General features: G+C 41.7%; 2 protein-coding genes across 5 annotated transcripts in view; both read right to left on the bottom strand.

The window, feature by feature from the left end:
* The window catches only part of ALPK1 (alpha kinase 1), a 144,859-nt gene that overhangs the window by 75,611 nt on the left and 41,379 nt on the right, over nucleotides 1-27,869 (bottom strand). The gene's annotated exons all lie outside the window — the stretch shown is intronic.
* LOC101127712 (regulator of telomere elongation helicase 1) lies at nucleotides 6,266-10,714 on the bottom strand. Its single transcript, XM_031010318.3, is given in 8 exon segments — nucleotides 6,266-6,852; nucleotides 6,854-7,909; nucleotides 7,911-8,491; nucleotides 8,494-8,610; nucleotides 8,613-9,089; nucleotides 9,092-9,904; nucleotides 9,907-10,159; nucleotides 10,161-10,714. Coding segments are annotated over 8 exon segments (3,621 nt in total). The 5' UTR covers nucleotides 10,416-10,714; the 3' UTR covers nucleotides 6,266-6,783.

The following is a 27,869-nucleotide window of genomic DNA, read 5'->3' as shown; positions in this document are numbered from 1 at the left end:
ATTATGCCCATTCTTGCAGGAGTAAGGTGGTATCACATAATGGCTAAAATTTGCATTTTCCTGATCATTAATGATGTTAAACATTTTTTTTCCATATGTTTGTTGGCCATTTGTGTATCTTTTTTTGAAAACTGTCTATTCATGTCCTTAGCCCACTTTTTGATGGAATTGTTTGTTTTTTTTCTTGCTGATTTGTTTATTTGTAGATTCTGGAAATTAGTCCCTTGTTGGATGTATAGATTGAGAAGATTTTCAAGGTTGTCTGTTTACTCTGCTGATTGTTAGTTTTGCTGTGCAGAAGCTTTTTAGTTTAATTAATCTCATTTATTTATCTTTGTTTTTGTTGCATTTGATTTTCCTGGGTTCTTGGTCAAGAAGTCTTTGCCTGAGCCAATGTCTAGTAAGATTTTTCCAATGTTATCTTCTATAATTTTTATGGTTTCAGGTCTTAGATTTAAGTCTTTAATCCATCTTGAGTTGATTTTTGTATATATAGACAGATGAGAATCCAGTTTTATTCTTCTACATGTGGCTTGACAATTATCCCAGCACCATTTGTTGAATAGGGTGTCCTTTCCCCACTATATGTTTTTGTTTACTTTGTCAAAGATCAGTTAACTGTAAGTATTTGGCTTTATTTCTGGGTTCTCTATTCTGTTCCATTGGTCTATGTGCCTATTTTTATACCAGTACCATGCTGTTTTGGTGACTATGGCCTTATAGTATAGTTTGAAATCAGGTAATGTGCTGCCTCCAGATTCGTTCTTTTTGCTTAGTCTTGCTTTGACTATGCGGTCTCTTTTTTGGTTTCATATGAATTTTAGGATTGTTTTTTCTAGTTCTGTGAAGAATGATGGCAGTATTTTGATGGGAATTGCATTGAATTTACAGACTGCTTTTGGCAGTATGGTCATTTTCACAATACTGATTCTACCAGTCCATGAGCACAGGATGTTTCCATTTGTTTGTGCTGTCTGTGATTTCTTTCAGCAGTGTTTTGTAGTTTTCTTTGCAGAAGTCTTTCACCTCCTTGGTTAGGTATATGCCTAAGTATTGTATTTCTTTTGCATCTATTGTAAAAGGGGTTGAGTTCTCAATTTGAATGTCAGCTTGGTCACTATTGGTATATAGTAGGGCTACTGATTTGTCTACATTAATTTTGTACCCTGAAACTGCTGAATTTATTTACCAGTTCTAGAAGGTTTTTGGATGAGTCTTTAGGGTTTTCTATAATAGGTATACAATCATGTCATCAACAAACAGTGACAGTTTGACTTCCTCATTACCAACTTGGATGCCCTTTATTTCTTTCTCTTGGCTGACTGCTGTGGCTAGGACTTCCAGCACTATGTTGAATAGAACTGGTGAAAGTGGGCGTCTTTGTCTTGTTCCAGCTCTCGCAGAATGCTTTCAACATTTCCACATTCAGTATGATGTTGACTGTCAGTTTGTCATAGACAGCTTTTATTACCTTAAGGTATGGCCTTTCTATACTGATTTTGCAGAGGGTTTCAATCATAAAGTAATACTGGATTTTGTTAAATGCTTTTACTGCATCTATTGAGATGATCATATGATTTTTGTTTTTAGTTCTGTTTATGTGGTGTATCACATTTATTGACTTGTGTATGTTAAACCATCCCTGCATCCCTGGTATGAAACCCACCTGATCATGGTGGATTATCTTTTTGGTATGCTGTTGCGTTCTGTTAGCTAGTATTTTGTTGAGGATTTTTGCATCTATGTTCATCAGGGAAATTGGTCTGTAGTTTTCTTTTTTTGTGATATCTTTTCCTGGTTTTGGTATTAGGGCAATAGTGGGTTCATAGCATGATTTAGGGAAGATTCCCTCTTTCTCTGTCTTTTGGAATAGTGTTAATAGGACTGGTACCAATTCTTCTTTGCATGTCTGATAGAATTCAGCTGTGAACCCATCTGGTCTTGGACTTTTATTTTTTGGGGTAATTACCATTTCAATCTCACTGCTTGTTATTGGTCTGTTCAGAGTATCTATTTCTTCCTGGTTTAATCTAGGAGGGTTGTATATTTCTAGGAAATTATCCATCTCCTCTAGGTTTTCTAGTTCATGCATGTAAAGGTATTCATAGTAGCCTTGAATGATCTTTTGTATTTCTGTGGTATCAGTTGTAGTATCTTCCATTTCTTTTCTAATTGAGCTTGTTTGGATCTTCTCTCTTCTTTTATTGGTTAACTCACTAATGGTCTAACAGTTTTATTTATTTTCTCAAAGAACCAGCTTTTTGTTTTATTTATTTTTTGTATATAAATATATATATTTAATTTAATTCAGTTCTGCTCTGATCTTTGTTATTTCTTTTCTAATGCTGGGTTTGTGTTTGCTTTGTTCTAGTTTCTCTAGTTCCTTGAGGCGTGACCTTAGATTGCCTATTTGTGCTCTTTCAGGCTTTTTAGTGTAGACATTTAATGCTATGAACTTTCCTCTTAGCACCGCCTTTTCCGTATCCCAGAGGTTTTGATAGGTTGTGTCACTATTATCATTCAGTTCAAGGAATTTTAAAATTTCTATCTTGATTTTACTGTTGACCCAACAATCAATCAGGAGCAGGTTATTTCATTTCCATGTATTTGCATGGTCTTGATGGTTCCTTTTGGAGTTGATTTCCAATTTTATTCCACTGCAGCCTGAGAGAGTACTGGATATAATTTTGATTTTCTTAAATTTGTTGAGACTTGTTTTGTGGCCTATCATATGGCCTATCTTGGAGAAAGTTCCATGCACTGATGAATAGAATGTATATTCTGTGGTTGTTCCGTAGAACAATAACAATGTTCTGTAAATATCTGTGAAGTCCATTTGTTGTATAGTTTAAATCCATTGTTGCCTTGTTGACTTTCTCTCTTGATGACCTGTCTAGTGCTGTCAGTGGAGTACTGAAGTCCCTCACTATTATTGTGTTGCTGTCTATCTCATTTCTTAGGTCTAGTAGTAGTTGTTTGATAAATTTGGGAGCTCCAGTGTTAGATGCATATTTATTTAGGATTGTGATATTTTCCTGTTGGACTAGTCCTTTTATCATTATACACTATTCCTTTTTCTTTTTCAACTGCTGTTGCTTTAAAGTTTGTTTTGTCTAATACATGAATAGCTATTCCTGCTCACTTTTGGTGTCCATTTGCATGCAATATCTTTTCCACCCCTTTACCTTAAGTTTATGTGAGTCCTTATGTGGTTGGCGAGTTATTATCCATTCTGCTATTCTGTATCTTTTAAGTGGAGCATTTAGGCCATTTACATTCAACATTAGTATTGAGATGTGAGGTACTATTCTATTCATCATGCTATTTGTTACCTGAATACCTTGGTGTTTTTCCATTATGTTACGGTTTTATAGGTCCTGTGAGATTTAATCTTTAAGGAAATCCTATTTTGATGTATTTCAATGATTTGTTTCAAGATTTAGAGCTCCTTTTAGCAGTTCTTGCAGTGCTGGCTTGGTAGTGGCAAATTCTCTCAGCATTTGTTTGTCTGAAAAAGACTGTATCTTTCCTTCATTTATGAAGCTTAATTTTGCTGGATACAAAATTTTTGGCTGACAACTGTTTTGTTTAAGGAGGCTAAAGATAGGACTCCAATCCCTTCTAGCATGTAGGGTTTCCGCTGAGAAATCTGCTGTTAATCTGATAAGTTTTCCTTAACAGATTACCTGATGCTTTTGCCTCACAGCTCTTAAGATTCTTTCCTTCGTCTTGGCTTTAGATAACCTGATGACTATGTGCCTAGGTGATGATCTTTTTGCAATAAATTTCCCAGGTGTTCTTTGAGCTTCTTGTATTTGAATATCTAGATCTCTAGCAAGGACAGGGAACTTTTTCTTGATTATTCCCTTAAATGTGTTTTCCAAACTTTTAGATTTCTCTTCTTCCTTGGGAATACCAATTATTTGTAGGTTTAGTCCTTTAACATGATCCCAGACTTCTTGGAGGCTCTGTTCATTTTTTTTAAATTCTTTTTCCTTTGTCTGTCAGATTGGTTTAATTTGAAAGCCTTGTGTTTGAGCTCTGAAGCTGTTTCTTCTACTAGTTCAATTCTGTTGCTGAGACTTTGCAGTGCATTTTACATTTCTCTAAGTGTGTCCTTGATTTCCAGAAGTTGTGGTTGTTTTTTTATTTATGCTATTTCACTGGAGATTTTTCCATTAATATCTTGTATCATTTTTTTGATTTCCTTAAGCTGGACTTCACCTTTCTCTGGTGCCTCCTTGATTGGCTTAATAATCGACCTTCTGAATTCTTTTTCTGGCAATTCAGAGATTTTGTCTTGGTTTGGATCCATTGCTGGTGAGCTAGTGTGATCTTTTGGGGGTGATAAAAAACCTTGTTTTGTCATATTACCAGAGTTGTTTGTCTGGTTCCTTCTCATTTGGTTAGACTATGTCAGAGGGAGGATCTAGGACTCAGATCTGCTGTTCAGGTTCTTTTGTCCCATAGGTGCTCCCTAGATGTGAGGCTCTCCCCCTTCCCCTAGGAATGGGGCTTCCTGAGAGCCAGACTGCAGTGATTGTTATTGCTCTTCTTGATTTAGCCACCCAGCAGAGCTACTGGGCTCCAGGTTGGTACTGGGGAGTGTCTGCAAGGAGTCCTGTGATGTGATCCATCTTCAGGCTTCTCAGCCATGGATACCAGCACCTACTCCAGTGGAGGTAGCAGGGGAATGAAGTGGACTCAGTGAGGGTCCTTGCTTGTGTTTTTGTTTAGTGCACCGGTTTTGTGTTCGTTGGCCTCCAGCCAGGAGGTGGCACTTTCAAGAGTGCATCAACTGTGGTTGTATAGGGAGGATACAAGCTTGCCCTAGAGTCAGGCAGTGGGTGGAGCCATACAGCTCTCAAGAGAGTATGTCCTTTGTCCTCCCTACCAGGGAAGGTAGTGAAAGGTCATCAGATGGGGGCAGGGTTAGGCGTGTCTAAGCTCAGACTCTCCTTGGCCCTGGCATGCTGCAGCTGCTGTGGGGGATGGGGGTCTTGTTCCCAGGCCAATGAAGTTATGCTCCCAGGGGGATTAAGTCTGTCTCTGCTGCATTACACACACAGGTTGCCAGAGAAGCGGGGGAATGCCAGCAGCCACAGGCCTCACCCGGCTTCCTGGCAGCCTACAGCCTTAAAGGCCAGTCTCACTTCCACTGTGCCCCTCCCCCCAACAGCACCAGGTTTATTTCCAGGCAGCCAGTGAGCAGGGCTGAGAACTTGTCACAGGTTACAAGCCTCCCAACTGAGAAAGCAAGCTGACTCACAGTTCCTCGGCTGTCCCACAGAGCCTGCAGCAGCAATCCACCTCCTTCAAAGGGTCTGTGGATTGTCTCAGCTTTCCTGGTATGTTCTGTGGTGGTTCTCGGAGTAAAGGTTTACAAATGTGGGTCTCTGCATGCTGTTCTGTCCATCTGAGTGAGAGCTGCAAGTTAGTCCTGCCTCCTATCCACCATTTTCTGCTTATCTGTTTTTTCAAATATTTTCAATCCATGGTTGGTTAAGTCTGTGGATGTGCAATTTGAGAATAGGAAGGGCCAACAGTAACCAAAATATTCAGGATCTCTAAGCAGGATAAATAACAAATAAATATCCATATATAAAAATATCATAATGAAGCCATGGAACACCAAAGACATAGAAGATCTTTAAAGCAGCTAGAGAGAAAAGACAAATTACCTTCAAAGAAACAACAATGGACTTACATACAGTTGGTTACCTAAAAGCAAAAATGTAAACAAGAAGACAGCAAAAGGGTATCTTTCATATGCTGGGGGAGAAAACCTGCAAAATAAAAGTATTTTAAAAGAAACACCAATAGATCCTCACTAAACAAATTTCTAAAGTATGTACTTTAGAGAGAAGAAAGATCACTATCAAGGGCTTGAGCGTCAAGCAGAACTAATCAGCAAAAAACTTGTAGATTATTGGCAAAATCTAAGCAATCATTAATTGTATTTAATATAAACTACAACAATAACAATGTATTGAAGAGATTTCTGCACTCCCATATTCATTGCAGCATTATTCACAATAGCCAAGATATGGAACCAACCTAAATTTCCATACACACACAAAAAAACATTGTACTTAATATAAAGCTACAGCAATAACAATGCATAGAAGAGATTTCTGCACTTCCATATTCATGGCAGCATTATTCACAATAGCCAAGATATGGAACCAGCCTAAATTTCCATCAAGGATAAATGGACAAAGAAAATGTCATATATATATACACACACAATGGAATATTACTCAGCCTTAAAATAGAAGGAAATCCTGTCATCTGCAACAACATGGATGATCCTGGAGGATGTTATGTTAAATGAAATAAGACAGATACAGAAAGACAAATAACATATGATCTCACATATTTGTGAAATCTAAAAATGTTGAATTCATAGAAACATAGAGCAGTATGGGGGTTACTAGAAGATGCAGGGATGGGGTCAGGGCCTGGGGAGAAGTTGGTCCAAGAATACAAAATTTCAGTTAGAGAGGAGCAATGAACTCAAGAGGTCTGTTGTATCTGGTGACTATAGTTAACTATAGTTATTGAAAATAATTATATTGTATGCTTGCAAATTGCTAAGAGTAGATTTTAAGTGTTCTCTGGCCTATTCTGTTGGGTGAGTTCTTGGCCCACCAGAGCTGGACAGGCAGGTGATCAAGCCATGCTGGGCATGCTGAGGGCCTCCATGGGCACCCACTGGGGCTCTGGCCAGAAGACCTGCATGATGCTCTGCTTCCTGGAGGCAGTGTGCAGGTTGGGCACGTCCTAGAGGCCCCACTCAGATACTGCATGCCCGTGGGAAAGTCCAGGGGACTGGCTTCGCCCTGCAGCCAGCCACACCATCCTCCCCCAAGGCCCCTGCTGGCCTCTGTCTGAGGAATGATGAGATCTTGCTCTGGGTCTTCCCAGGCTTCTTGCACCATGAGTGGTCTGGTTGGGAAGCCCCGTGGGTGAGCATAGGAGGCGTGGCAAGGCTCTCCTCTTGGGGTCCTGGCGGCTCCATGCCTGGGTTGGGCTGGCTGGCCAGGTCTGTGCATGTCGGCAAGAAGTGCTGCTTGTGGTATGGATGCACGAACATGCTGAACCTCTGCAGCAGGGGGAAGTTCTCAGGCTTCGCAGTGGTCAGGGCAGCCAGTAGGGCCAGCACCTTGTCCAGGTCATCATCCTGCTTGTAGGCTGTCAGCACTGCCAAGAGCTGGCTACAGCCTGTAGACTCCAGGGCCCTGCAGGCATCTGCCAGGTAGGCGCTCATGGCATGCTGGCCCTGCTTCCCTGCTCTGGGCGCTCTGGACCCCCACTGTGGGTGGCTGCCAGGGTCTCCTGTGGGGGGTGGCCTGGGGGACAGGTGGGGCCTGCCCTGGTTGAGGTGCTCTCTGGGATCCAGCTGCTGGGCCACAGCCTTGGACAGGGTCAGCTTGGGATCTGGCGCTGTCCTTCCAGTGGGGTCCAGGGCTGGCTGTGCCCGCTGCCTTTGGGGAATGCTGTGCTCTGGCCGATAGCCACAGCCTTGTCCTGTTAGCTGTATACAGACCTCCTCAAACTGCTGCTTGTGGTGGGGCTGCACAAACTGGTAGAAGCCCTGGAGCTGGCTGTGCTTCTTGGGGTTGTCAGCAAAGAGGAGGCCAAGACAGGTCGCCAGGGCAGCAAAGTCATCGGAACCCTTGTGGTCCTGCAGGGCCTGGGTGAAGGTGGCAAAGTTGGCTTGGCTCAGCTCCTACTTCATGGCCACCATGAAGAGCTTGGCCCTGTTCACCTGTGCACCAGCCACGGGCTCCTCCGAGTGGCTGACCAGCTGGATCTTCTTCCTCCTTCCTCGCGGCTCCTCTGCCAGCCTCTTAGATGGGAGAGACAGGGTGGAGCACCTGTGGCCCTGCTCCTCGCCGGGGCCCCCCAGCCCACTGTTCGCTGTGCTCCAGGGCGGCCAGCAGTCCCCAGGGCCTCTGCCAGGCAGGGTCTGGCTCCTGCTCATACTCCATATACAGGCTGCCCTCGGGGTCCCCAGCAGCTGGTGACCTTGAGGGCCTCTGCTTCAGGCTAAGGACGTGCAGGTCGAGACTCTTAGCTTTCCTGGTGGAGAGGAGGGGGCCAGTTGACTTAGTCACCCTGACAGCATCTTCTGCCTCACGCAAACTGGGTGCTACAGCCCAGGGGGCTGGTGCTGGCATAGTTCGCTCAGCAACATGGAAGAACTGGGCTACGTCTTGGACAACATGGCCGAAGTTGTACACCCTGACGTGGGGACGCACCCAGGAGGGCAGCTGGGCTCTGGCGTCTGCTAAGGCGACCCTGTGGTCACAGAGGAAGACAGCCCTGTCGTCCTGGCAGTGCCGGATCACTTGCCCGATGGCCTGGTTCACAGCCCTGGATGCCTGCCCAGAGAGGAACTGGCCCCCAGCCCCAACGTGGCCCTTCATCTCGTCCAGGAACTGCATCTTGAGGACAACCAGGGGGTCCATGCGTGGGGGCTATGGAGGCCCGTGATGATCACACTACAGCCATTAGTGTCTGAGAAGTCCAGCCCCTTGCTAGTGTTTCCCCGGCATACCGCCAGGAAGGTGGCGCCGGTAGACCCGGGGGAGGCAACCTCGCTTAGTAAGCACCCATGGTCTCAGAGAAGCTGCCTTTGCTCCTGGGCTCCACAAACAAAGGCCTCAGCGCCTCCATCTTCCTAGCCAAGTAGTGGGCCTGCCAGAACTCCAGGCTCTTTTCCATGATGGGATATGAAGGGAAGAAGATCAGGAGCCCATAGGGCACCATGCGGGCGATGTTGCCCAGAGCCTTCCCCAAAGAGGACGAGCACTCCTTGGAAAACCGTCTGTCAAACGCGGAGCTCAACTGGGCTCCGTCAGGGCCTCTGGGGATGATCCCCACCCAGATCTGGTGCTTGTCGATGATGTGTGGGTTCTCCAGGCAGACTGGGAAAGGGATCTGCAACTCCAGGGCAAAGGAGGACCCCGGGGCCAGTGTGCCACTGGTGAGGATGATAAAGCAGATGCCCTGACAGACCAGCTCGCGCATGCTGTGGCCAGGACTGAACCACCAGTAGCTCAGCACCTTCCCTCGCTTTCTGCTGCAGTGGTGCTCCAGGCATCAGATGGCTGAACCACCCTCTGGTGACTGGCATCAGGATGGATGTGCACTTTATAGGCCCCCAGCCCTGCCAGGGAACCAGGGCCACTCTCGGAGGGGTCTACACTGAACACAATCTGGACAATATCTGCCAGCTTCTGCAGTCCGGCTGTGTTGGCGAACACTCCAGCACGTCCTGCCAGATGCTGGATGATCTGCTCCAGTGAGTCCAGGATGCAGCCCTTGGTCTGAAACATGATCTGGGCTTCAGCAAACAGCTCAAAGATGTAGCTCCCTGGCTTGGTGACACCGCTGTCATCTCCAGGCAGCTCAACAGCATGAATGGCCCCTTCCAGGCAGAGCAGGATCATCTTCAGCTTTGCAATGTCTTCCAGCTCCATGTTCAGCCCTGAGCTGGTGGGGTCCGCGCTGAACTCCGGGTGGGGCTGGCCCTGCTGTGCCACCTTGATCTGCTCCTCCAGCACCTGGTCTATGACGTCCAGTCCCGAACTCGGGTCATGGGGGGTCAGGTCAAAGGATGCCAATCCTTCACACATCTTTTCCACCTTGTGAGTTTCATCAAAGATCACGACCGTCCCCTTAAGGTCAATGTTGTGTGCTCTGCGGCTCTTGGCATCCAACAACTAACTGTATGGGATGAAGACGATGTCGGCTTGCTGCTTCAGGTTCCGGGACAGGTAATAAGGGCATACTCCGTGCTTGCTTCCCCTCTTGACCAAGTCCTCGATGTCCAGGATGGGGCTGGCCAGCTCCTGCTCCAGGCTTTTCTCTTCTACATTGTTGTAGAAATGACAGAGCGACTTGCCACCTTCTTGCGGCACAAGTGGATCTTCGTGTGGTTACTCTCCTGCTTCTTCACCTCAGGGTGGATACACAGCTGCTCCCGGGAGCCCAGCACACACACCTTAGGCCGGTAGGAGGTGTTCCGAATTTCGTTGATGACCTGTGTGAGTTGCGAGTGGGTCCTAAAGGCGTAAATGATCTTTGGGATGTCCGTGTAGCAAGCTAAGGGGTCTCCATCATCAGCAGCAGCATTGCCCCAGAATGACAAAGGCCTGATCTGAGAGAAGCTCCCCTTGCACCCTATCGGCAAAATTGCAGGCAAAGATGGTGTCTTGGAGGTGTTCTCGCCAGGCCAGGGTGGTGCACAGGAGGCACAGCGTCTTCCCTGTGCCCGAGGGGCTCTCCAGGATACCATTCACCTTCTTCTGCAGACATTCCAGGACCTTGGTCATGTACTCCTGTTGGCATTTGTAGGGCTGGGAAGCGAAGTCTACGGTCACACCATTCAGGACTATCTTGGGCATATCAGCCTGTTCTCAGGAGGGCACAGAGGGTGGCTGAGGGGCAGGCTATTCGGGTCTGTGAGAAAAAAGCACTCCAAACATCTCAGGCTCTCAGCCGCTCTTGGTAAGTGATGCCAGCATGCGCACTGGGACACAACGCTGTTCTCTTCTAGAATCCCTATGGCACAGGCTCCTCTCTTGTCTCCCCGGCCAGCCTTCCAGAACCGGGGGACCTCAGGACCTCAACCGACTCCAGTCGAGCGCTGCCACCGGGTCCCCCTTTGTCAGGCAGTTCAGACTTCGCGGACTGAGGCGCGCAGTTGCGGTTGAGCGCGGTGCACTTCCGCCCCCACTTCCAGTCCGCTGCTTTGTGCTCCAGGCAGAAACTGTTACCCCACGGAGGGGGTCCGCCTGCTCTTTGGCCCCTAGAGGTCTATGCAGCCCTTTGCGCGTTCTGTGTCCAGCTTCCCTGCCCAGTGAACCTCACTTCCATCGCCCACAGGCAGAAATCTGGGGTCCCGCCCGTCTCCTCCTTTGATGTCATCCCCGACCAGGGTCTCCGTTCCACTGCCACCTCCCTAGGCCCAGCCACCATCATTTCCTGGATAGCTGCATGGGCCTCCTCCCCAGAGGCATCCTTCTACTGCCCGAGTGTGAGCCGACCGCTTTCCTGAAAATTTGAGAACGGCTGCCCCTTGCCCAGAACCTGGATCCTGAGAGCCCTGACCTCCTCCTCCTTCCTCTCCCGCTCGGTCCAGCTTCTGCTCGTGTCGCTGTCTCCCCCACTGGCCCGGGTGGGCCTCCCTGAGTCCCCAGCATCCAGCACTGGTTGACAGCAAGGCAGACTTGAAACATATAATTTTACTAACAAAATTTTACAAATCGTTCAACAACCCAATAAATCTAACCCTAGGCAAAATATCTTAAATTTGCAACAAATGCTTAGAAAATGAAATTTAATAAAAATACACCATTTACAATGGTACAAAATATGTAAGGTATAAAAATAATATACATGAAGTATCTGAGAATAATTCTAACATGTGCACAAGACTTTCAGAGAAAAAACTGTAACATTTACCTCATGGGAAGACATGAGGAGATACTCTGTGGTCTGGAAAACTCAACATTCAAATTAGTCTGTAACTTTAATGCAACTCCAGTCAAAATCTCAACAGTTCTGTTTGTGTCTGTGTGTCTTTGTGTGTAACCTAAAAAGGTGATTTTAAAATTTGTAGGGAAAAACAGTTCAAGAATAATAAAGACATTCCTGATGAAAAATAATGAGGAGAGCACAGTGTTATACCAAATGTCAATAATTATTAATAAATTAGTATATAATTAAATGATGCAAAAATTATTGTCACTTAGAAAAATTGATCTTACAGTCCAGGCATGGTGGCTCATGCCTGTAATCCCAGCACTTTGGGAGGTGGAAGTGGGTGGATCGCTTGAGGCCAGGAGTTCGAGACCAGCCTGGACAACATGGTGAAACCCCATCTCTACTAAAAACACAAAAATTAGGTGGGTGTGGCGGCTCATGCTTGTAATCCTAGCTACTCGGGAGGCTGAGGCTCGAGATTCACTTGAACCTGGGAGGCGGAGGCTGCAGTGAGCCAAGATTATGCCATTACACTCCAGCCCCTGGCTGATAGAGTAAGACTGTGTCTGAAAACAAAAAACAAAAACAAAAACAAAACAAAAAACAGTAAAAGAAAAATTGACCTTACATATATACGGGAACTTGATTTATTATAGAGCTCAGTATATGGCATTGAGCTAACTGGTTATTTATTTTAAATCAATGTTAGTTAAAAACTTAAATGTGAAAGACAAAACTACACAATGTGTAAAAGAGAATATCTAACAGAGAATACCTTTCATTAGGAAATAAATTTTTAATTGCTTGCAAAAAAACAAGCAAATCGTAAGGGAAAATATTGTAATTAAGGATAAACTTCTGATTAGTAAAATGACACCATAAAAAAAGTGGAAAGAAAAATCACAAACTGGGAGACAGTATTTGTAGCTTTGGTAGCTGACAAAAGATTTCTACCCTGAATATATAAAGAATTTCTGTAAATCAATGAGAAAAAGACCAACCACATAGTAGGAAAAGAATAGACAAAAGACTTGAACAGACACTTCACAGGAGAAGAAATGTGAATGGCTAATAAACATATGAAAAGTGTCTGACCTCATTAGTAATCAGGAAATACAAGTTCAAACCACAATGGGAAACCCTGCACAACTTATATATTTATTTATTTATTTATTTATTTGAGACAGAGTCTCACTCTGTAGCTCAGGTTGGAGTGCAGTGGTGCAATCTTGGCTCACTGAAACCTTCACCTCCTAGGTTCAAGCAGTTCTCCTGCTTCAGCTTCCCAAGTAGCTGGGATTACAGGCCTGCACTGCCACACCTGGCTAAGTTTTTGTGTTTTTAGTAGAGACAGGGTTTTGCCATGTTGGCCAGGCTGGTCTTGAACTCCTGACGTTAGGTGATCCACCTGCCTCGGCCTCCCGAAGTGCTGAGATTACAGGTGTAAGCTACCACGCCCGGCCCCTTTGCAACTTCTTGATTGAAAAAAAAGTAAATGGATAATAACAATCATCAAGAACAGGCAGTGTTAGTTACTCCAAGTCACCATTATTGGAACCTATGGTTTGGCATTATCCAGTAAAATCAAAGATGCACATTCACTGACCCAGTGTCCACTCTTAAGTATATCCTCTAATTTAGAGAAATTCTTGTATCTGTGTCTAGGGGCTACGTATAAGAATCTTTACAGTGACACAGTTTGTAATAGCAAACAAGCAAAAGGAAACAAACCATATGTCCTTCATGGGGAGAGTGGATTAGAAAAGTGAAGTATGGCCAGGTTCGGTGATCACACCTGTAATCCCAGCACTTTGGGAGGCTGAGGCAGGCGGATCACTTGAGCCCAGGAGTTCAAGATCAGCCTGAATAACATGGAAAAATTCCATCTTTACAAAAGATACAAAAATTAACCAGGTGTGGTGGCACACACCTGTGGTCCCAGCTACTCAGGAGGCTGAGGTAGGAGGATGTCTTGAGCCTGGGAGGCAGAGGTTGCAATGAGCTGAGATTGCACCACTGCAGTCCAGTTCAGCCTGGGTGACAGAATGAGACCCTATCTCAAAAAAAAAAAAAAAAAAAAAGGAAAGGAAAGGAAAGGAAGAAGAAAAAGAGAGAAGAGAGAAAGAGAGAGAAAGAAAGAAAGAAAGAGAAAGAAAGGAAGGAAGGAAGGAAATTGAAGTACATTCATACATTGGGAAAAAATAAACAAATGAATAACTTATGGTTACATATAACAACATGGGTAAATCTTAGAAATATAAAAAGCAGTCACAGAGGAATCCATGGGTAAAATTTACAAACATTATAACCAAACAATATATTGTTACAGGATACAAATATACAGTTGGCCTTTTGTATCTGTGCATTTCACGTTTATGAATTCAACCACCTGTGGATCAAAATATTTAGAAAAACACAAAAATAATACAAATAAAAAACCAATACAATATAACAACTATTTACATAGCATTTACATTGTATTAGGTATTACAAGTAACCTAGAGATTATTTAAAGTTATGGGTAAGAATATGTGTAGGTTATATACAAATATTATGCCATTTTCTATAATATCAGAGACTTGAGCATCCAAGAATTTTGGTATCCTGGAGATCCTGGAACCAATCTCCCATGGATACCAAAGGATGACTGTATATAGTAAAATTACAAAGAAAAGTAATGATTAACTAAAACTCAGAATTGTGGATTTTTTGAGGGGAGCAGGAACAAGATGTAAAGGAAGCACATGGAGGAGACTTCAAAGCAAGTGGTATGTTTTTCTATTTAAATCGATGGCTTGGTCTTTGGGTATTCATCATGTTCCATGTATATCACATCTATTTTATAAATTCTTGATAGTTGTTCCACATTTGATGAAAATATTAAAAAGAATAAAATGAAAACCCAAGCCTGGAAGTATTGGGTTGGTAATGAATATCATTTACTGCTTTTAGGGTTGGAACCGGGGGCTCCATTGAGAGGTGGTAAAAGACACATCCTTTCAGAGCAGGGAGAGGCACTTGCACAGGTAATTCTAGAGGGAATAGGATTTGGAATTGCTGGATGGACAAGTGAGTAAGAGAATTCTAGTTGGAGAATGACATGAACAAAGACTGTGAGGAGGAGATCCTCATCTTATGTTGGGGATCCATGGTAAACATAGTCTATTGAGATAATTGATTATATATAAGCAGTTTGAACTATTAGTTTGAGAAACACTAGATTGCCAGGAAATTCAACTTATCTTTTCATTCTATTTACATAGAAAATGAAATAAAAGACTGGGCACAGCGGCTCACATCTGTAATCCCAACAGTTTGGGAGGTTGAGGCGGGCAGATCACCTGAGGTCAGAAGTTCGAGACCAGCCTGGTCAACATGGCAAATCCCCATCTCTACTAAAAATACAAAAATTAGCTGGGCGTGGTGGCGCATGCTTGTAATCTCAGTTACTCAGGAGGCTGAAGCATTAGAATTGCTTGAACCCGGGAGGCAGAGGCTGCAGTGAGCCGAGATCGTGCCACTGCACTCCAGCCTGGGTGACAGAGCAAGTATAAAAAAAAAAAATGAAAAAAAAGAAGTGTCTGATTTTTTTTTTTTTAAAGCAAAGTATATTTTAGGAAATTCTGTAAGTGAAAATGAAGGTCTGTGCTATGTCACTTTCATATCAACACTTACAGTCTGAGGACAACACCTTATTAAAATGGGAAATTAGATGCCAAAGCTGTCCCTTCCCTCTATCTCTCTTGCCTTTGTGTCCCACCCTCCTCTGTCCAGTTCACTGCAGCTGCACGTGTTTACCAAACTTGACTTCTCAAGGAAGTGCAATGAGAGTGTTCCGGGTCATGAATGGGTTACCTCCCGGCCTGAAGAAGAAAAAATAGGAAAAAGAAAAGGCCATCACTGCAGAGGCTGCCGCTCGTACTCTCCGGCTACAGTTACCCACTCCATCAGCCATGGTGACATCTGACGAACTATTAGCCTGGCCCACATAGCTGGATGAGCGACATCTCAGGTCAAGGTGAGTCAAGCCTGCCATCTGGTCCTGGCTCCAGGCTCCTGCACTGATGACTTCAAAATGGTACTTCCAGGAAAGTTTTCTTGGCATTTCTGCACCCCAAATGAGAGAACGCTCACATAGACTCACCCCATATGTCCCCAAATCCAGAACTATCATGATACTAGGAGGCAGTCATAAAGTAGGGAAAAATATTTCATAAACTTTAAAGAGCCTTCAACTTGAGATGTATTCTCTGAGAGGCAGATAGTATCCACCTATATTCTAGGTAAAGAATTTGAGCCATGGAGGTGAAGACGCAGGAGTAAGCTGAATGACTTCCAAAAGCTATGACAGAGAAGATCAGGATAAGAGTGCAGAGTCCTGACTTGTCCTGAAAACGCATGATCACTTTGCTTTCCACTAAATGGTACCAGAGGTCTGGAGAAAAACTCAGCAAGAGTAATTTTGGTGGAAGAGAAATAGTTTATCTTCAGAAGAAGAAATGGAGTAGCCTTGACCATTTAGTCTGTGCTACAGTGGGTGAGGCAACGGAAATGCGCTGTTTATACCAACAGAGTCAGAATGTCAAAACTGCTGCATCTCTCCAGGGATGGAGTAGGAGGAGGGAGGGTCCCGATGTTGGTGTGATACGTATATGAAAACAGCATGAAGCATATTGTAATATAAAATTGTCAGGGCTGTAAAGCATTGCATTATTTTGATGAGGCCAGGAAATGTGCGGATTAAGGATCATTTTGCAACAGAGTATTTTAAAATCTGTATTTATAATTTTCACAGCCAGGAAGTTAATTTATTTTGCATAGAACTATGTAGCTTTGAAGTTAGAGATAGCCCACAAAGGAGCAATCTGTCTTGGAGAAATGGGATGTGGGGGCTCTGAAATAACAGGAGCAGAAAAATGAAGATGTTGAAATGAAGAATTGTGGTTTCACTGTCTTGATTATCAATAAACAGCCAAGTTAAGCACATGCACTTTGCAGTGAGGCTTCCTAGATTTAAATTTCTGCTACTTACTAGCTGAGTAGCTTTAGGCAAATCATGTCTCAGTTTTCTCATATGTCTGGGCTACTAGGACACTGTAATAGTGAATTTCTTCTGGAGCCTAAAATACCATGCTTAGCTACTTGAGAATTTCTGCGCACAAAAAAAGCTTAAGAGTTTTTTTAAAAAATTAAAATGTAGGCCGGGCGTGGTGGCTCATGCCTGTAATCCCAGCACTTTGGGAGGCCGAGGCAGGCGGATCACAAGGTCAGGAAATCAGGACCATCCTGGCTAACACGGTGAAACCTGTCTCTACTAAAAATACAAACTATTAGCCAGGCGTGGTGGTACACGCCTGTAGTCCCAGCTACTCGGGAGACTGAGGCAGGAGAATCGCTTGAACCTGGGAGACGGAAGTTGCAGTGAGCCGAGATTGCACCGCTGCACTCTAGCCTGGGTGACAGAACAAAACTCTGTCTCAAAAATAAAGTGGGGGGGGGGGCGGTAATAATAGGATCAATCTCACAGTTTTATAAGCATCAACTGAATTAACATATGTAAAACACACAAAAAATTGCCTAGCACATAGTGAGTGCTTCATAGGTATCAATTATTGCTATCAATAAAGTTTTCAAGAAATTAAATTTTATTTTTTAAGAGGTTATCCAATCTCTCCTAGTTTACTCTGGATTTGGTTTCCTTGTTGGCTTCATTACCATTTAGGTTTTTGAGAAATAAAATTGCTTGACTATGCAAAGTCTTCAGGTTCCTGATATTTTTCCAGTATAAAGTCACGTAATAATAAGTTGATGCAAAAGTAATTGCAGTTTTTGCCACTGGGATTATCTCATAGATAATTATCTGGATCCATATTCAATTAATGAATAGAAATTCTGTTCAATAATTGAAATGTTATGACCACTTATTAGACTTTTTCAGGGAAAAAGATGTGAATTTCATTTGCTTAAAACAAGACAAAAAAAACCCAAAAACTGCATCCAGCCAACTTGGTTTAATCAGCTGTTTGCCTTCAGGCACTCAGCCTGCCTCTGTCTGTGGTGTCAGAGAAGTGCGCCCTGAAGTGGCTGACAAGAAAGAAGAGCCTCCATCGGATTACAGATCAGACAGAAACACCCACAGCCCCTCATCTTCTCCTTTGCTCCGAGACACACACAAAGCTCTTTATTTATTTTATACTTAAAATGTCAAAGGCGCCTAGGGGTGGGCCTCTGGCCTGGGGATTGGCAGACCACACTCCTGGGCTGACATAATGAAAGTCCACCATGTGGCTGTGTGATTCACACAGCGTGTTCATGTCACCAGCAGCCGATGGGTCTTGGCAGGGAGCCTCCTACTGGCTTGGAAACAAATAGGACTTGCATGTCCTCAAGTAGCAGGGAGACGGTAACGGAGAACCGCCTGGATGTCCGCACACTTTGCAGGCGCAAAGACAGCAAACACCCACACGCCAAGCTATTCACAGAGTGACAACTAAGTACAGGCCAGCAGCAAGGGACTCTGTAAGACAAGCAGTCGACAGTAGGATTCTACTAGTCCTGCCTGATCTTAAGGAGAACAAACTCAAAATGTGTCTGCAAAGAAAAGATAGCACATTTCATTTTTTGTTGACTTACCTCTCGACACTGCGCCTAAGCACCTCATGGCGTGTGCAAAGCACAGAGGCCTTGGCGTAGCTAGCCTTCAGAGACCAACAGACTTGTTTAGAAAACCAGGCCTTTTTCTATTCACTCTATAACTTGCAGTTTTAATGCCCTTAAACTTAAAACTGAAATTCTGAATTTGAGAATCAAGAACTAGATTTCACCAGGCTGATTTGGAAAATGAGCACAGTTTTAGACTTTCAGGATTCTACACTTTCTGTAAGAGTTATGTGACTGAGTGAAATGCGGCTAAGTTGCAGAGCAAATGTGCTCAGAACGCCAATCACCTGGCTTAGGGGATGATTATTGTTTTTGAACCGCTCTGCTTACTTTCTTTGGTAGCTCTTCAAGCGGAAGAACTCTCATTTTCTCCTTTCTCTAATAAGGAAGATGGCGATCTGAGACTTAGTGTTAATTCTATTCTTTGCTTTTAGCTAATGAAGGAATATTTGCCAGTATAGAGCTAACAGTGTGATACAGGAAATTTTTAAAAAATAAGTACATCGAAATAGGCAAGTGAAACATATTAGCTTTTACACAGTCTATTACTGGCAAAAAATAATTGCTTGCTTCCTGCTCTTTCCTTAAAGCTTGGCTTTCATAGCTAACTTAGAAGTTTAATGCATCAAATAAGATGCACTGTATCTGTAAACTTCTCAATGGTATTTAAGCATTTACTGAATATCTGTTGTATACATATTTGGTATTTGGAAGGTTACCAGAGAAACAGAAGAGATATTTTCAACCCACAGAAACAACTTCATTCGAGAAGTAAACATAATTATATAATTCAACTTGTAAAAAATTCCAAAGCAACATTCTGACCCACAGGATGAGTTTACTTAAATTTAGGAAAGTTGGAGAATTCATTCCATCCTTCCCACTATTATACTACTTAGAAGAAAAAGTATTTATTATTAGATCTTGACAAAGAAAATTGAACCGGGTTGATGATATGACTTTTATAAGATTACAGTGAGGAAGGTAGCAAGGAATATGGTTCCCATTTGAAGATTAAGTCAAAAGTTCAGTGATTTGTCAAAGTTCAAATAGCAACTCATTAAGATTACGTGCCAGAAGTTAGACATAAGCTTTTAAGGCCACTGTGGTTTTATGTGAGACCACTCTGTGTCCTGCTTTTTGTGGGGAAGAAACTGATCATCATACTGACAAGCAGAAATCATTAGTTTAACAGAATGTTGATTCTATGACAGAAAAGTATATGTAGTTTATTTAAAGACATGACTCTTAGGCTTGATTCTCAAATTTTAAAATACTGAAACAGCCACTGCTATATTTTTCCTGGGGAAAAAGTATCCTAATTTGACCTTATTCGAGCTACAATATAAGTCCAGAGGACCAATGAAGGGGAAGAAAAGAACTGATGAGGTCTAAGTGGTGATTGCATTTATAGATTAATCCTGACAGGAAGCAAATACATCTCCTCCCAGGAGGCCCCAGTGTAGTCAACTGAGAAGTGGGGTCGTTATTTATGAGCACAGTGGACTTTTCCCATTACAATAAACATTTTAATTACTTTAAGTGAAAGATTATTTTTGCTGGTAGGAAGCTTAAAAAGTAAATACTGTACTGTTGTTTGTTTTTCGATGTTGGCTATGTGTGCAATCTTCTATTCTTAACACTGTTTCACACAGCAATTTGTCTTACCCTGAAATCATAATGGGAAAATAGTATATACTTAAGAAAGCATTTCACATACCAAAACCTGCAATGCCCCACATGGGGAAAGAGTAGGCCAAATGACTGGTTGGCATCATGGACCCAGAGCAATTTCATTTCCATCTGTTTTATATGATGGCCATCCACATACAATTTCATTGACACCAATAAGTTTGGAAAACACTTATCCAAGTGAACCAATGAAGATGGAGTAGGAACATAATGATGGTGTGATTTTTATTTTTCAACAAGGTGACACATTCTCATTCTAAAAGTCACTACCACGTATCACAAAACGTGTCAACCATATAAATCCACGATGAATGCCGTTAAGAGTCCTCATGAAACTGTTGTGTTATGGAAGCAAAACAACTAATTTGTAATATGAGATTCAAATAATCAATTTCCTTTTTTAAAAATCAAAGTCCCATGATTTCTGACTGATAATATATGATATAATAAATGATATTAAAGAATTAGTGTTAATTTTTAAGGTGGGATAAAAGTAGTGTGGTTATATTTAAAAAGAGTTCATATCAGCTGGACGTGGTGGCTCACACCTGTAATCCCAGCACTTTGGGAAGCCCAGGCGGGCAGATCACCTGAGGTTGGGGGTTCGAGACCAGCCTGATCAACATGGAGAAACTCCATCTCTACTAAAAATACAAAATTAGCCTGGCATGGCAGCACATGCCTGTAATCCCAGGTACTCAGGAGGCTGAGACAGGAGAATTGCTTGAACCCGGGAGACAAAGGTTGCAGTGAGCTGAGATTGCAACATTGCACTCCAGCCTGGGCAACAAGAGTGAAACTCCAAGAGTTCATATCGTTTAGGGATACATTCTGAAATACTTAGAAATGAAATTATATGGAGTCTGAGATTTGTTTCAAAAGAATTTGAGGCATGGAGGTGGGGAGAAATTAAAGACGTAAATTAGTCAAGATTGGCTATGGACTGTTAAATGTTGAAGCTACGTAAGAGTATATGAAGTTTTTACATTGCTCCCTCTACTTTTGTAACAACATATTTGAAATTTTTAATAATAAAAAATTTAAAAATTCTGTTTTGAGGACCCCAACAAAAAGGAATGGCCTTGATGAATTTTGAGAGGCAGCAAGAGACCGTTCTGAAATTATTTGAAATCTCCTCTTCCCTGGTTTAGATAACCAACAAAATTGGGCTTCAGCCTCCCTAATATGACCACTACTCTGCAAAATGAAGCTACTGCTTTATCCAATTCTGTAATTAAGTCCAGATTATGCATATTTGGAGTATCTGCTTAATGTGTTGCCAACAACACATTGTATTTTTAATCAGGGCCCCATTCCACCCACATCCACATCATGTAATGCTTCTAGGTTACTGTGCCTCATTGTCCTGTTAGTATGTACTTAGAAATCACAGCTGAACTTTAATATTATCTTAAGCAAAATACAAACAAAAAGTTAAATGTGGTGCAAAAATAATCATACCATATACTTCAAAGCCATTAGTATGGGTAAATGAGCACTGTCTATAAAAACACGAGAAGCACGCCCCCTATTAACACTGTCTTGGGAAATCAGAGGCTACAACTCTGAATGAGCATGGCAGCCATGCCTACTTTTACCAAAACCAACACACTTCTATTATTCTACTTTCTACAGAATTAAAAAATTAAACAGCTGACAACAAAAATTCTAAACAGTGGGAAAGAAAATCTCCAACTTCATTGATCTTTAAACATTTTTTGAATACGAAAAAGTAGTGTGGTGGGTTGAATGCTTAGAGGTTTTGAACTAAATTAACTAACATTTTAAATCTGTAATTTGCTGTCACAGGTACCACCAAAAGACAAGGTGGAGAGGGAAAATTGCTATTGGTTAAATACTTTCTGTACTTTAGGTGCTATGCTGTGCACCTCAGACACAAAATTTTGTGATATTGGCTTTATGATCCCCACTTTAGAGATGAGAAAGTTGAGGGTCATGGAGGTTAAGTAACTTTCCCAAGGTCACATACTAAACAAGGCGTGTATTCAGAATTTCCAGAAGACTTTGACCCCATGAATGCTTTTAAAACCATTTGCCTTCCAGCCTACTTACACAGTCCTGAATATTTCAAAATGTATCAATACATTGAAAGATGGAACCCAAGTCCTTTTTAATGCTCTTAGACTTCCAATAAGATAATTCTATGAATTATTTTCTATGTATATATCACATATGTCTTCTTCCAATTTACTGATGAATCAATTTCTACCTAGCCTGATCCAAATTATCAAACTCCATACTTTTCTCTAACTATGCTAGAAAGAGACAGACAAAAAGTCAGAAGTCTAATTCAACTGTTCAGTCCCACTATTTTCACATTGGAAAGATAATTGCTTACAACTGAGCTCTCCCTAGACTTCCACTCGCAGCAGTTCAGGCTGGAACGTGCTCTCCTGTCACACTCTGTCTTCTCCAAGTGCGAGGGAGTTTTGTCTAGTAAGAGATAATTAAAGACATGGCAGTGCCACTTGCTAGGATTTCACTCTTTCTCTTTTACTTCTTATAAAAGAAGAAACTTCAGTTTAAAGATTAGATTTTTCCCCCCTTTTCTAAAGCTGGGTATACCAACTGGCATCGGCTGTATTAAAATCAGGAGAAACCTCAATCAAAAAGCCTCTCTCGGAAGGCAGGCTTTCTTGTTAATATGCACCAACATGAAAGGCTTTCTTTTCATCCTATACAACTACAGTGTGTGTAAATTGCAGGGGGCTCATTGGCATAAATCTCGCCTGCGACCTCTGAGGTAAACTGGATTTACATTACTTTCTGACAAGAATTAAATGAAGGCCTTGTGGATATATGAACAGCCTTCTAGGCTGCAACAGATGGGCATGAATGTGCTCCCTAGGAAAACTATCAGTGACATCTGTGTCCTCCAAATTCTGGTGGTCTCAGCCAATTAACGGGGGTAGGGGGGAGAAGGGGGGGAAAGGGTGGGGGTTGGGAGGCCACAGCACAACCCCCAGCCAAAACCCAGGCAGAAGTGTTTGTGTTTGGAGATGGGATCAGGCTGGCCTGCAGCAGCGAGGTTAGCACTTTATTGTTATCATTCAAATGGAGAATGTGGCTTACAAGCTATTTGTATACCACAGCGAGGATAATATGATTTTTCTCATTTGACCGGAGGAGATGGCCCTCTCTTGCAGCTGATATCATATTTCAGTGCATTCTCTTTGAGACGGGTATTTACTTTTGTCTCTTCCGAGGCAGGCTGAGGGTGTTGCTGTCTGCCAGTTTCTGTAGTGCATTCACGAGTCACAAAGCAGGTGAACTCTAAGACGACACAGAGATCTTTCCCCAAAACATTCTCCTTCATAGTCTACTTCTTTCTTTCTTCAAAATGGCATTTACTGATTTCACCAAAAATTAAAAAATAATCAAAATCAAGGTTTTCTAGTTAAAACAAAGTCAAGAGAAATGACATCGGATATCTTGAATGAAGTGGTGGAGGAGTCCTTCAAAGGATACGATGAACCGTGAACCCCACTGTCTGAATTTACCAGGTCTCAGCACGTCAGTCCCCGTATGTTTAATGTGCAGGCAGGAGGACAACCGGAGAAGCCAGGACAGAAGATAAGATTCCTCTCTGGCCCCTCTCCTTTGCTGCAATCTCTTGGCCCACTTGCTTGGACTGTGTAGGGCAGGAGACCAGGACTGGGGAGCTGAAGGGATGGAAGGGGAGAGGAGAACTAACATTTACTTGTTCTGTACCAGGAGGAATCAGGAGAAGCGTATGTAGGTATTCCAGGTCCCATGTATTCTGGGCCCCAGCAATAAGAGCAGAGGCTTTGGATCTAAAGTACCAAAGTCTGAATTCTAGCTCTAACATTTACTGGAATATGAGAGAATGGGCAAGTTACTTAATGTCTTTGTGTCTCACTTTCTCATCTGTAAAACTGAGCTAACAATTGTATCTACTTCTTAGTAAGGATAAAAGTACATGACATATAGAAAATGCTGGCTGTTTTTACGCAGAGTTTACTGTGGATTGGAGGCCCATGGATAGAGTCCTAGACCTCTAAACTAGTTAGGCAAAATGAAAGGCATTGTGTTATACTAGCTTTTGAAAATTCAGAAAAGTGATTTTTCAAAAGAAGCAATTGTCATTGCTTTTAAGAGCCTGAGGTCATGCTTTAAAATTACATATTTTCTTTAATATATAAGATTTTGAAATTCTTTGCTAAAATAGTAAATATCAAAAGCATCTAGATCATTCTAAATTATAAAGTAGACTATCAAGAGGCAAGTAACATAACATTTAGACCAAAAAAATGAAATTAAGGTGTTTATTTTCACCTCCTTTTCCTAATTGCAGGAGTGGAAATGAGTAGCTTGTTCTGTCCTAAATTGGTTATTACGTGAAGTTTTAGGAGACTATTGCTAATCATGATAGTTTGGATGTAAACTGTACACCCCTTTGTCCTAGGTGTTATTTAAAACATAGTAATTCCACACAACCATTGTGTACAACAGCAACAACAACAAAAGGAAGACAAGTGGACCTTCTAAACAAGTGGCCTACTGTCTAAGCCATGAATGCTCATAGTGCTATTTTTAAAGTACATTTTCACATAGGAATTCTTATTCTCTTCTTCTCTGTATGATTTTTTTAATGATTCAATTCTAAGAACTTTGGCAAGCTGAGTTTCAGCACAATGTAAGCTTGCTTCTAGAGGAAGTCAAATTGTTGGTCAACAAAGAAGTCTCTTGCTCTTTCTCCACAGAACTCCCACACTGGCTGGAGAAACCTGTGGCCTCAAAGGTGAGGGTGAAAGCAACTGTAGGCACAATTTTTGTACACGCCATGACTTTATTATGCTGTAATACCAAACATAATTTTGTCTTATTCTCTTGGCACCGATATCATTATGTTGAGCAATAAATAGAAGAGAAGCCTTTGTCCACACAGGGATTCAGAAAAGAATCAACACTAAACAAAAGCACCTGTTGTTTCGTTCTTGTAATGACCTCAGAAGTGACCAGTTGGCTGCATTCACCCCACACTCCTCCTTAGGCTTTGCCCAACACTACCATCTCACACATCATTATTGGATGTAAAAGGAGAATAATTGAGGAGAAGATCAATAAATTTAAAAGCTCTTTAAAAAAAAGACATAATGAATTTGGTACAGCACATATTTTTAGATCAAAGATGGCTTTGAAGTGACAAAACCCTAATCTATATACTACTGAAGCACTTCCTTTCTCTCCCAAACTGCTTGTTGTCAAATAAAATGGAAGTTAAGGAAATTATCTTTATCTGAAAATGGCCAAAAGAAGCCATCACCTAATGACAGCCTTGTCACAAGTGACAATTGGGGAAATTGTCAGGAAGGCAAGGCCTAACAAGCAGCAGAGTGGGCTTGCTGTTTGCACTAATCTGGCCATGCAGCCCCCACACACAATCCCAGTCAGCTTGCTGTGTGAAACAGCTAAGGCTTTGTCAGTGTTAACAGGGACTGGAAAGAACACGCTTTCATGAATATGTATTACCATCCCTCTATGTCTACAGAGACAAACCCTTCAAAACTGAGATATAAAACACACACGCACACAGACACACACACCACCGACCAACAAAAACCAAGAGAACCTAAGCTACTTGGTTGAGTGTAGTGAAATGGTAGTAACTAAGCACCCAGTTCCACGTGTTCGCTGGGATCTTTATTTCCCAGCAATTGAGATAAAATCTTTAGGGGGCTTTCAATCTTTGGGAACCACGTGCGTGAATTCAAAGATGCTACACATCATTACATGGATTGCAAATCACACATCTTACAGTGAATTCACTTTCCTAATACCAAATGTGTTCTGAAATTCTAATACTAAAATGAAAATAACTTTGATATCTTAACTAAGTGCATGTGCAGTTTTAAAAAACTGATCAAATCTCATACCGACTTCCTATGAAGTAGTAAAAGCACTATGTGGAAAATTATGAAGATGTAGCATTTCCCAACATTGAGTAGAAGGACATTGCTCAGGCACAAAGTGGAAATCACAAATAAGAACTTTTCAGGTGAAAAGGGTTGAGGGGGGAATCTACTCTGTAAGCCCTTTGTAATCTTAATAATAGTGTTTAAGAAAATCCATATTATGTGTATTTTTTTTCTTCAGAGATAAATGATTTTACATCCATCCAAGGGCATAGATCTAGTAAGATATTTTTGAGTGACTGAAATTACTTTTTCTAATAACATTGAAATTTAATTTAAGTATAAATATGTATGTGTATGCATTTAACTTCACTTTTTTTTAGAAGCAGATACATAGGACAGAAAAGTATAAGGTTATTTCTTTTTTACTTTTTTCTGATGTGATAAAGTTTGGTTTCCCACCGTGCAAGAGACAAAGCTCAGTTTTGAAGGTTTTCTATATTACGCAATGTTTGCCGTAGACATTTACATTTCATTAGCATATTCTGCTCTACATGAAATCCAGCATTGAATGCTCCCAGCGCGCTAAGGCTAATCCCCTTTAAAGAGCTACAGGCTATATTACATGTGGCCACAGCAGCAGTCTTGCCATTGCTGCATCACTTTGAAGACGATGAACAGAGTTCTCTTGTGTGTCTATCCATACCCAGACTCATAAACCACTGCTTTCTGTGCTGTGAAATCCTTCTGTTTTCATCAGGGAGAATTACAAGGAGGCCGAAATCCAAGTTACCATTCTGAAAGCTGGACTGCACTTGAAGAGACGATATTATGCTGATTTCACTTTTTCCTAAGTGTCTATCCACAATCTTTTCAACTAAGATTAAAATGAACTATATCCATGTATTTTTGGTCCTTTGATTAGGATCAAGTGCTAACCACACCTTCTGTCTAGGGAATCTGATCCTGGATAATCAAGAGAAAGAGACTCAGTGATGTCACAGTTTTGCAGGGCAGCATTAAACATTTAGATGCAGTAATTTCTAGGTAGCCCACTTTTTCATAGACAAAGACAACTCAGCTGACTATATCCAACTGAGCTGCCAATAGATGATGCAGTGATTCAATTTCAACAAAGTATGGCAAACTAAAAATTATACAACATTGCAGAAAATGTATTTTTTTAGTTAAAACAAAGGAAAATTAGTGAAGTCTATATTCTACTGATGACATTCCTTTTATAATGCTTAAATTATTTTTTTAAAAGAAAAGTGCTATATTATAAAGAAGACTGATTTTGTTTTTCTTATCTTGTAGTTAACTAATCTATAAACAAATAATTGGTTTATAAATTATTCGTAATTTTGAAAATAATTATTGTGTAAAAATTGCTATTGAAGATGTCTGTTACACTATCTAATGTTATTTTACTTAAAGCCCCACATAGTAAATTGTCCTATGATATCAAAGCAAGAGACATTTTGATTTTTATGCCAAAGAAATATATTTCTTCTTATTTGATTATGGACACCGGAACCTCATCATATTATCCCTTTTTGCTTTTACTCCCAGGAAACTCAGAGCCAGGATTTGTGCTCAGATCCAGGGTTGTCCCTCATTTGGATAACCTTGTACAAACTGTCTAACCCACACCTTTCATTATTTGGTCCGTCTTCTTTACCCTTGACTTAAGAGTTCTGGACACACCTGTTTCTCTCATTGTGGGTAATTTCAAATATTTTTGAAGATGCATGCAGAGTAAAGAACATTTCTCAGTAGTGCTTCTTATTTAAAGTAGCCATTTTCTTCACAAGCATATGCTAGAGAGGCTTTACAGCACAGTGGAAGGAACTCTGAGTTTGGCGTTAAATAGATTTGCCCACTACGTAGCAGGTAGTTTTTGCCTGCTCTCCTGAGGTGACCATGAGGTAGGTGACCAGTTATAATTGTATCTCTGTTCCTGTGAACCACTTTGGCACTTTCAGAAATTAGATGAAAACTTTGCTAGTAGTTGTCATGCCATCTTCCTTTAATGCTGGCAATATCTATATTCACGCTGAAATTTATTTATAGTTAATGTAATTCTCTGCTTGTTCTTACATTCCACTCACTTCCAAGGTAAAA

This window comes from Gorilla gorilla, chromosome 3, assembly GCF_029281585.2.
Source record: "Gorilla gorilla gorilla isolate KB3781 chromosome 3, NHGRI_mGorGor1-v2.1_pri, whole genome shotgun sequence".
Taxonomy (NCBI): Eukaryota; Metazoa; Chordata; class Mammalia; order Primates; family Hominidae; genus Gorilla; species Gorilla gorilla.
The sequence above is the reverse complement of the archived record's forward strand: the minus strand, read 5'-3'. Positions and strand labels throughout refer to the sequence as shown.